The sequence below is a fragment of the Apis florea genome, unplaced genomic scaffold, assembly GCF_048593485.1.
Source record: "Apis florea isolate Af1SG1 unplaced genomic scaffold, ASM4859348v1 contig_3813_pilon, whole genome shotgun sequence".
Lineage (NCBI taxonomy): Eukaryota > Metazoa > Arthropoda > Insecta > Hymenoptera > Apidae > Apis > Apis florea.
Genome location: NW_028256869.1, coordinates 457,020 through 469,244, shown reverse-complemented (window position 1 = coordinate 469,244; position 12,225 = coordinate 457,020). Strand labels below are relative to the sequence as shown.

General features: G+C 26.1%; 1 protein-coding gene across 1 annotated transcript; it reads left to right on the top strand.

Annotated features, from left to right (window-relative positions):
* Positions 1 to 6,644: 6,644 nt before the first annotated feature.
* THADA (Thyroid adenoma-associated protein homolog) lies at positions 6,645 to 11,564 on the top strand. The gene is made up of 12 exons (XM_012493440.3): positions 6,645 to 6,943; positions 7,022 to 7,162; positions 7,224 to 7,868; positions 7,959 to 8,372; positions 8,443 to 8,685; positions 8,776 to 9,135; positions 9,209 to 9,487; positions 9,566 to 9,763; positions 9,858 to 10,045; positions 10,116 to 10,813; positions 10,880 to 11,142; positions 11,219 to 11,564. The coding sequence occupies exons 1-12, from the start codon at positions 6,776 to 6,778 to the stop codon at positions 11,522 to 11,524; spliced, it is 3,903 nt and encodes a 1,300-aa protein (XP_012348894.2). The 5' UTR covers positions 6,645 to 6,775; the 3' UTR covers positions 11,525 to 11,564.
* The last annotated feature ends 661 nt before the right edge of the window (positions 11,565 to 12,225 follow it).

Sequence of the window (12,225 nt, the reverse complement as noted above, 5' to 3'; positions counted from 1 at the left end):
GCTTTTGAATCGAGGTTACGTAAGTAATGTACGAAAATATAAATTGAATAAAACAATGTTGACGATGATAACACATTAATCATTATTATTATTATTATTATTATTATTATTATAATTGATGCAAATTATCTAATTCTTTTACGTAATAAAATATAAATGAGGATTAATCTAATTCAAACGTGAAACAAATGATATTTTTTTGTTAATAAAATTATAAAGTAATAACTGTGGAATATCTGTTATTCCATTTGTTTAATCTATAGATGTCAGCATTTTGTAGGGGATTTTAGTACAAAAAAAAAAAAAACAAAGATTATTAAGTTATATAATTGATAGTCGATAAAAAAGATAGCTATATGAATTTTAGAAATAACTATCTTGTTTTTTTTAAAACTTATATTTCTTATATTTCTACGTGTTGTATTTTATATTTATATATTATATATTCATATAATATAAATATAAAATAAATTATAAAATTTTGATAAATTTATTACATATTTTTTTGCAATTTATCATCGAGTTATCATAATTTTATCGTATTAATAAAAAGCATGCGACTTATCGTTTGTACATTATATTGTATTATCACGGATGAGAAATAGAATAGACGTGACATCTTACGGAATATGTTCTAATATACCGATCTTAATCAGTAACTAGTAACGCCATCTAGCATGTTATAATTTAAATAAAAATATATAGATTACGTATGAATCTCTCCGAACCGATACTAGATGAACTGATAAAGTTTTAAGAAAACCAAATTTAAATAATTAAAATTGATAAAACTACAGAATTCTTTTCTAAAATCAATATTATTATTATTGTTATTAGTTTTATATTCGAAAATTTTTACTTGAAAAAAATTTACTCAAAAGTCTTTAAACTTAATCGAAGCTTAAAAATATTCTGTCTAAATCAAATTTAATCTATCTGATAATTATAATTTTACACGTGTACGATTTTAAATGTCATCATATTCAATTTTTACTACTTTTTCTTCCTAAGTTTTATATTTCAAATTTTTGAATCAAAGATTTAATTAATTAATTAATTTAATTAATAATTTTTCAATCGAATTAAAAACCACGAGTTAAAAATTTATATATGCATTTACATATTAGAAATCTATAATTTACAGTTTCAATAATAAGAAAAAAATTTTTTTTAAACTATCTAATAATCTAATCGGCAATACAGTTAATTAGCTCGTATTATTTGCTATACAATTTATAATTATAATGAATATTAGTTATACATGACATAATTATAAATTATACATCAAATAATATGATTTCTAGGTCTCATCTCGTGGAGATTGCTGCAAATTGGAGACTCATCCTATCCCATTTACCCTCTTTTCACGCAAAAACTTATTTATTTTCGTACAAATTTTCCTTTTGGTGCATGGTTGCAAAACGTTTAAATTTTTAATCGTTGTACAACATAAACAGCAAAAGAATTTGTAAAGAAAACCGGCGCGAAAAACTAAACCTAAAAATAAAGTAATTAAATTATATTTTACTCTAATTATACGATTCTACATACACATACGTACACGTTCATACTTTGTATCAATATTTTATATTTTCATAGCAACGAGAATATAAAATAAAAAAAGTGAAAATAAATAAATGAATGAAATATGTTCTAAAAAGGATTTATATTTATTTTTTTGGAATTTTATTAAATTCTACTATTGTCATTACCAGTGTCATTACCACTAATTGCACATGAAAAAAAAAAAAAAAAAAAGAAATAAACTTTATTATCAGAATTAAAATTTTGAAAATCAAAAACAAAAATATTTAATTGAACAACTCATAAGTTGAAAATTTGTTTTGAATATCAAAATGAAAAAAAAAAATAACTGAAATTACACGGTTCCTTTTTTAACTTTACCATAAACTATAAAACTTTTTTGCATCAATAAAAAAAGTATCATATATAAAAATATAATTATAGCTACACTTTATAACAAAGGCAATTATATAAGGCGCTGAAAAAGAAATCAATTTAATAGCCAGAAGGGCCTCCAAAAGACAAATATTTTCCACTCAAAATGTGAAATGTGAGCGGAAATTCATCATTTTGTATCATTTTGATAAAAAGAAAAAAAAAGAAAAATTCGTGGAAACAATTAATTATACGCGTGACATTAATATATTACTTTATGCAAATTTCAATAAATGCAATGCTAATACATATATATATATACATATCCAATATCCAATGCAGTCTGTTGTTAACTGTTGGTCACCCGTGTAGCACTTTTAACTACACCAAGTGATTCAGGAACAAAAATTTCCACAATAAAAGTGGAAGATTGGGCATTCGATATTCGCAACACTACTTCAATTGACGCGATCATTTTTCAACGCAACACTAATTGAAAATTAATAAGAAGAATCGCGGTGGAACAACGTTGTTACATTAATTCTGGAAAAATGATTTTTTTAAATCATTACTTTTCTACTACTAACACTAACAAGTTAACAAACAATCGATCGAAAATAAATAAATTCAATATCAAATGATATTAATTGTAATATTACTGTGTAAAAAATTATATTTAACGCGATGTCTCACAATTCGCAATTAATAATACTCTACGCGATTCTTATTTTAACGCAACACTAATTATTGAAAACGCGAGATTTGTATAACGCAATTCTATTCAATCCGTAATTAATCGATCAATCGTAATGCTACGTATAAATCGCGATGCCCATAATGATTGGATCCGGTGAGCCAATAAATAAATCGCGTGCAAATGCGACGACATACAACATTTACTACATAAAAAAAAACTAAAACGAGCATAGTGACAAAATAGTAACAATGATTTCCCATTCTTTGCAAGTCCATGAATAAAATCCAAAAAATGAGAAATCATTCGTTGCGACCCTCTTCGTGACAGTTTGTCGGGCCTCTTCGGTCTTCCTTCTTCGGGCGCGGTGCCCGCTGAAACTTACAACTAGGCTCGAGATTCGCAAACGAAAGAAAAAAAAAAGAAAAAAGATTAAAAATCGCGGAAGCTAAATGCGCATGGACGACATCGTACAGAATCTCGAGCTCAACGTTCGATTCGAATTTCGAAAACTCGATGAGCGAAGCCAGAGACGAACACCTCAGCTCGAGTTACCCTCGATTTTTCAAATTCGATTTCCTGAAACAGATTGCCACGCGAGAACGCGCCTACCCGTATATTCAGAGACTGTGACAACCTGCCCGGCCCTACCTACTTATAATTAACAGGCACACCAGAAGTATACTACCTATCCTGCCTAGGCCTATATTTAAAAAATGGCAAAACAGGCACACCAACACACCCATTCCACGATTCTCACGCACAACACCCGGGCGCAAAATGCCTACACTAGGGAAAGCGTCCCGGGACGCCTCCGACACCCGAGCTTGACACGCTACTTTCACACTCTAATTTTACGTACCATTCTCCTGAAATCGATTGACGAAGGTTGGCCACCATTGCGTAAAAGGCAATAAAATTTCATTCGTTTTATATAAATATTCGTATGATCGAAAAGATACATTGTTTTCTGGAACAAATTATCTGGAATAATTATTCGAATAGATAAATTAAATATCGTTATTACGATTTGAGAGTGAAAGAATTTTATCATTTTTAAATCCGCGATACAATGAATGTAATATTGTTATCATAATAATTGTAATTGATAATTGTTAAAAATTCGACGCAATCCCACACCAGTCTAACCACACACGCACAATGTGGAAAATACGTCGTGCACGATGCACTAACTCATCGTCAATCGCTCAAAAATTTTTATTAGCTTATTAACTAAAATCATCGTGCCTATTGCCTCTCTTCCATCCAAGTAGCACCTGGGCACGTGAATGGGTTCCTGGCAATAGACACGGAAGGGGTTAAATCTGAAAATCCTAAGCTAAAAAGATAGGTTAGTATAAATATTTTGTATCTAACGGGCTAATGAATCTACTTTATATTTTACTTATACTTTTACTTTTACTTATATTTAAAAAAATAATTAAAATACAATTCGATGAAATAATTGATTCTAAGTTCATTCTTAATAATCCTCAGGCGATTCATTGATCAAAGTATATTTTCAAAAATGGGAAATAGATATTCAAAATTTGTAACTTTGATTTCAAAATCTACCTGTCGCGAAGCGTCTTCTTGCACATAATATTTATTATATTTTCGAACAAGAGGAATAAAACTATCATCTTTATTGTCTTGAAAATCGAGAGCAATTTAATAGAAAATATTAACATGAAAGAAAAGATGAAATTAAAAATGACTTATTATTGTATTATTTATTCAAATATTTGTATCTAATTCATGTACAAATATTCATAACTTGGAAATTATTAATATTTAAAAGCGCGATGTACAAGAAAACCTAGCCTGAGCTAATAAATACAAAAAAAGAGAAGTTTTACTATTCACGATATATAAATATCGTGGTCACTATGCTCGTGCAAAATTTCTACGTATACAACCAATCACCCGTGTCGATTTGGACCTTTCATCCTACGACATGATTGAGCGATTGGAGGAACCAAAATGCATGCGACTCACCATTAGATGCGAAGAATCTGTATTGCCATCAATACTGTGATAGTGGACATGGGAAGTTATCATAAAGATTGGGAAATATCTGTAACAAAACATTAAAATTTGTGACAAATTTTTATGAAGATTTCAGCTCCTGTAATCAAAATATAACAAAATGTAAAATATTACATAGTAATTTCTTCTCTTTTTTTCTTAAAAAATCAAAAAGCATTCATTAAAATTTTGAAATAATAAAAAATGAAAGCGTATTCAATTTTTAAGTTTATTAAAACAATAATTGAGTTTCTAATAAATTCTAGATAATAATAAAAATTGAAATTCTAATATGAAAAATTGAAATTTAAACTCTACTTCTTTTTCCTCAAAATTTACACATCATGGTATTTATATTAAAAATCTTTTTTCCCCGCCTAAAATAATCTTAATAATCATTTTATCTATGCAAAAAACAAATCTCTGAAACAAATATTATGTATAAATGTAATGTATAAATATAGAATTCAATTGATCGTATTAAAATAAAACAATTTAATTCAAATCCTATTTTAAAAGCTCATAATACGAACTAGTGATAAAATACGAATATATAAATTAATAATCAAATAAAAAAAAATAAAATATTTCTCGAAGAATTATCAATAATTAATAATTAACAATAATTAATAAATAATTGAATGATAAAATAGTAATATAAAAAAACAAAAGAATAACTTTTAAATAAATATTACCGAACAAATCACGCAGCTAAAGCGATTTAACCATTACGAATTTCGACAATGAAATGATACGCCGCGTCGCTATTTTGAATTATATATTGGAAAGAGAATACACTCAACAATAACACGAACGTGACCGTCAATTTCCTGAAAGATCGTATACAAAATTTATTCAGCCTCGAGGCTTTAAGCTTAAAATCAAAACAATCACAGAAATAATAACATACGATAATAATATACGATAATAACATACGCCTTTCGGAAATAAATATATGAGAATATGTGTGAAATATATATGTGTGAATTGATTATAATAATGTAGTTATTTCTATACTGTGTGAGTAAAAAGAGACAAAAGAAATTTATAATAATTATGTTTTTCTTAAAATAAATAAATTCTTACCATATTTTTAGCATAAAAGTCGTCGGATTATCTTCTATTGTCACGATGTGCACAAAAACTATTACACATTCGAAGTCATTCTGTCTTCGAAACTCCAATCAAACGATAATTTGCACATAGTTGCAGTTTTAGTATAGTAATGATTAATATTTAATTACACAAGATTTAATAATTAATAATTAAACTCAATAACTGTACTATAATATCCTATTAATAAATATTTTTATGCAATTACGTACGTAAGCCGGTGAAATGCGATCTGTCATCACGATTTTCAACTTCAGACTGACGCCATGCGCACCACGATGCGTAGTAATTCGTCTGATTCGATCTTAGCGGCTTTTTGATTGGTTTTTAAAACTGCGCAGTTTTATATTTTAAATACGCGCGAAAATTAAAATTCTATACAATGAACTTTGTTCCAATTGCACGTGGCCAAAAAATCAAATCACTTTACCGCTTCTTTATGGCGTCCATATTGAAACTTTAAAGAGACTAATAATCAATTAATAACCTATACAAAAGAAAAGAAAATTTTTAAATAAATATTTAAAATGTGTAGAATTAATAATTAAATTAAAATAAAACAATAATCAACAAATTTCATTTTAAAAAAACGTAACATAACATATATATGCATTTCTAATTAAATAAATGAATAAAGAAAAAAAGAATAATTTAATCACTAATAAATTTCCAATTAAAATAAAAAATACGTATTATTTAGATACTAATGTAAAAACGTTATAGAATAATTATGAAAAAAAATACACAAAAAAATACAAAATAAATAATATACAAAAGATAAACCACATATGTCAAGGAAAAAACGATAAATCCAAACATTATAATAACACTCCAACTAATTTCGATTATCTAATTACAAATTTTAAAAAAAAGACGGATATAATCAATTCTTTAACAAGATAAATATTTCGTTCATGATGTGAACGAGGATTTCTAATTTTTTTATCCTGCTTTTAAAGAAACTTCTTAGCCATCAAAAGATGGCGCTGTTAGAATATAATACATGTGTTTTGTTACAATATAACACAGGTTAAACACGATATGTTTTCATCAGAGGAAATAAAACAACAGTTGAAAAAACTGCTAATATTAAAACGTAGTGGTGAATTAGACACCAAAGAGAAATTTCTCCTTTCAAATGATGAATATTGGAGAGATTCCATCACATATGATTGTTTGGAGCATTATATTTATCATCAGGATCAAGAAGTATTGATAGAAATGATAAAACTTAATAATTTTAAATTTCATACTTTAGTATTAATATAATATCAATTTTTATTTTAGATAAAATTAAATACACTTGCCCTTATAGTAGAATCAAAAAAGAGTACTTTAAAATTTACATCTAAAGAACTTGATATAATTATTTTGTTTTTGCATGTAAATTTTAAGGAAAATATAGAATTTGTACCTCTGATAAAAAAGGTAAGATCGTCATAATGGAAGCTTAGTATTTTAACAAATTTTATATTTTTTTTTTTCTTAGGTTTTACAGCGTATGAAGGATAGTTTAGCTGTTATGAAAAGACAATATATACAAGAAGAAAAAATGAGAAATTATTATATGAAAAATTGTAAATCATTGGATATAAAACAACAAATGTTAGATGAATCTTATAAAATATCTAATGATTTAAAAAGTGAAATAAATTTATATTGCAATACATTTCAATCTATGCGGAAAATGTGTATATGTAGTCCTGATGCTACATATAATAGAAGAAAATATTCTTTACAAATATTGCTTTTAATGAGAGATTTATTAGATAATGAATTTAAACAAATTACTTGGAAAAATGAACAAATAGAGACAATATTCAACCTAATGTTATTAGATACATATGAAAAAAATAAAGAAATGGCATTTAATTTAATAAAGTCAGTAGACCCAAGTTTATTGCAATTAAATAATGAAAATTATGTTCTTGATATTATAATGGTTGCTATTGAATTAGGTAATAGCATCAGACCTATTGATAGTATTACAGCTATATATATGCTAAAAGTTAGTATGTTGTCTCCTGTTATTCAAAATGTACTTGAAATTCATTTTAATATATTAATGCAATCTAAAGAAATAACGGAAGCAATAACATTACAATTGATATTTATTTTACTAAAAAAATTAAAGGTATTTGAATTTGTATAATTTTATATATATATATATATTGTATGAAGATAATTGTATGAAGAAAAAAAAAAATATATAATCTCTTTGCAGGATTCTTTGTCTCTAGCAAAGCAAAATATAGTAAAAACTGTTAGTAAATATTCTTTATATGGATATCTTTTTTGCATCAGAAATTTGTTGGCATATGAATGCAATTTGGAAGCTATTAGTAATGAACATTTGTGGCAAAATATGGTAGCAGAATTGATATCTATATGTTTTGAATTTAGTCATGCAGTTTCTTTAATAGTAAATAATTCTTCACCTGAGGGACATTTGCCAATGGATTTAAATTTACAAGTTAATGAATTATGTTGTTCTAATAAGCAATTGGTAACATCACAAATGGTATTACTTTGTTCTTGGCGAACTATAAAAGAAGTTAGCTTATTGTTTGGTTTGCTTTCCACTAATGCACCTATATGTGAAGATAATTCCTTTATGGGACTCTTAAATGAAGAGCAAGTAAACTTTCATAATTTATATTAACATTCACTTTCTTAGAAGAAAATAAATCAAAGCAAATTTTTAACAGATTAACAGAATAGGAGAACACTTGGTTTCATTGCTTACTGAAACAAAACATAGAGGGGCATTTGAACAAGCATATGTTGGTTTTAGTCAATTATGTTCTCGTTTATGGCGTTTGAAAAAAACGAATTTAAATCAATTGCCTAAACTATGGTTACATCAAATTTTAATTGCTATTACAGGAATTAAAGAAAATTCAAAATTATGTGCAACCAGAAGAAGTGCAGGTGTACCATTTATGATACAGGTAGATGAAGTTAAATATTTATTATTAAATAGTTTTAATTTACTTTTTATAATATTATTATTATATATAAATTACATTTTCATTTAACAGGCTTTATTAGCTACTGAAGTTCGTCAACACAAAGATACAAAAACTATAATCTTTGATTCAGTGATAAAAATTTTGTTGGAATTCACACAGTTGGAGAATACAAATATATGGGAAAAGATTCAACAAATAATGTATTCTAATTCAGTATTTATGTATTCAGAAAAATCACTAGAAATATCGAAACATAATAACGATCGTTCTCTGAATGAAAATATTGCTCAAATTACAGAAATTAAAACACATGCCTTAAATATTTTAAGAGCAATTTTTCGATATTCTCATCTTGCAGAAATAGTACATAACTATATTGAAGATGGTTTAATAGCTGCATTTAGAAGTTATGATGCATTAACATGGGCGGTAAATTATCAGAATATTAAAAAACTTGCCTTTATTATTTAAAAAATGAATTTCAAAATTTATATTCTTACAGGAAAGAAACGCCGCCACATTGCTTTTCAGTGCACTCATTATTAGAATTTTTGGAGTTCAAAGAACAAAAGATCATATTAATCTTACAACAGACAATAAGATGAATTATAAAGTATTCTTTGAAAAATTTCCTAATTTGTTATCCTTTATCTTAGATGAATTACAAAAATTTGTGGCAATGGATGATATTTTTATAAAAGCGAATGTGCAATCAATTTTACTATTATTATCACGATTATATTATAACCATAGTTCTGAATCTAACAATATTCAATGGAGGGTAATTATAAATTATTTATTGAGGACTTATTTTAAAAATTAGTATATTTATACATAGTATATTTTATATGCATTTCAGATTAATGATCTTATAGATTTAATTATACAATGTGCAAAAAGTGCTATATTTGAAACACGTAAATTAGCAGCTCGAGCACTTGTATCTTTATTAACGGAACAATCTGTTCGATATATTTTAACGAAAATAATTGAGTATTTAGTATCTGCAGAAATTAGTAATTTATCTTTGAATTCAGCGCACGGTTATATGTTACAAGTATGTATTCAAATATTTTAAATAATTATTTCTATATTTATTTTATATATATTTTTTATAATTTTTTAATGTAAATATCTTTTATATGTTATAGATATACGAGATATTGAAACATTGTAATTTTGAATCTTTTAAATTAATTGAAATAAATTGGGATAAATTTTTAAAACAAACAATTTGGATTTTAGAAAATTTGGAACAAAAAAATTTTAAGTCATCAAGTTTTTTACTGGCTGCAGTTTATATAGATGTTTGCAACGAAATATATAAAGTAGATAAAACGTAAAGAAAATTGATATTAAAAAATTTTGAAATAATTAATAAAGTGTTATAATCATTTTAATAATTGCAGATATTTGATACAACAATTTTCGATGTTAAATACGGTCATTTCTCATTTATTAGGTGAAAAACTAAAAAAAGGACCAGCACAAGAATTATACAAAGTATCTGCCATTAAATTTATTCGAACAATAGCAAAAGAAATTTCACTCATTGAACAGTCTATATTAATTAAAATATATTTATATAATTTAAGAATACCAGAAATGCAAATTACTATATGGTCAATTATAATAGAAATCATTAATGAAATGAAAAATAATGAGGTATCACTATTATTATTAAATTATGGTTTTAATGAAATTCGTAATTCGATAAAATTTCTTCATAAATATAATCCAGAATTGCAAGATGTAATGTTTGATTTTCTATATAATAGTTTAATATATTTTAATCAAATTGAATTATCTGATTTTACGAAGAAAATCAATATTTGTAAATTTGTATTGAATGAAATACGTCCAAAAAATAATAGAAATAGTTATTACGAAAGAGATTGTTACTTGAGATTGTTGGGGAAATCATATGTAACTTTAGTTTTTCTGAACAAACATGAAGAAACAATTGATTTAGATTGTACAAATGATGTGTATACTAGTTTCTGTGATAATCTATGGATTACAAGTTTAAATGAAGATTTTAGAAAATCTGTATTTGAAATAATGCAGGGTCTCTTCCTAGCATGTTATGAACGCGATGAATATCGATGTGAGTTTTGAAATATTAAAATATTTGTAAATATATATAATATATTTTAATGAAATATAATTACAGATATACAGGTTCAATGGTGGACAACAGTATTACAATTGTTGCTAGATAATAATTCTAAAATACGATATGAAGCATTTTTATTAATTGATCATATACCAATACATTGTACAGTGATCAATGATTATTTTTATCTGAATTTATTACTCTCTAAATTTTTTGAATGCAATATACATAATAAATGTCCCGAATTTACATGTATTGTACTGTTTTATTGGAGTATTGCATTATTTGATGATATTGATTATGAAATGGATGATACAGATGTAAGTAAAGATTATTTAAAATAAATAAAATTATAAAGAATATTATACTATACTATATACTATAATTTCATTTAAGGTGTTTAATAAATGTACAAATCATGATTTTTTTGAACCTGTGGAAGTATCAAGAATTTGTACAGAATTTTTAATAAAAAATATGGAATCTTACATGGATATTATATTGCCAGATGAAGATATCAATTGGATAAATTCACTTTTGAATGTTAAATTTCAAAAATTTATTTCATTTAAAACTCTTATAAGAAATTATGAATCTTACCTCCCTCTTCTTGAAAATAAATTGTATGATGTTTTAAATCCCACATATAAAAATAAATTATTTCAAATTTTAGTTTACAAACAATATAAGAAAATATTATAAAATTGATTTATATAGAATAAATTGAATTTTTTATATACAATAATATTTCTATTATTATATTCTATCAAGACAAAAAAAAAATAAACATTTTGAATTTAAGTATCACTTGTTTAAAAATATAAATAAATTTAAAAAAAAGGAATTAGGAACAGATTCTGCACTTTAAAATTATATATTATTTTGTAAAAAAAATATATGCACAAAATAATAAAGATTATTATAAATTGATACTAAAAATTTTATCTGGAAAATTTGATATTCTTTCAAATTTAAAAAAACAGTGAAAAATAGGAGTGAATAACGGTTAGAAAAGTCCCCAGGTGTTGATAGCTAGAGAATTTAGTTGAACCATTTGGCGCAAGTAGACGCCACTGTCGCGGCTCGACGTTCGCCGACTTGGTACGTATTTCGTGACATTATACCGCGGATCCGTCGGATTTTCGCGTTTTTCGCGCCTCAGCGTCGTGACCGTCAAGTATTAGTGTGCGCTGACGATCTTTATCTGCGTTGAACGAAAGACAGCATGTCCACGAGTGTTCGAAAAGATTAAAATCGAGGAAAAAGTAGCTGAGAAGACAGTGGTCGTGCGTATACCAGGCATGGAGTGGACTCAGTGCGCTCGTTTCAAATCGTTACGAGCCGTTACCGCAGTCCGAATCGAATCAAGGTGAGTTCCGCCGACGTAAACACGCGGGTTCGCG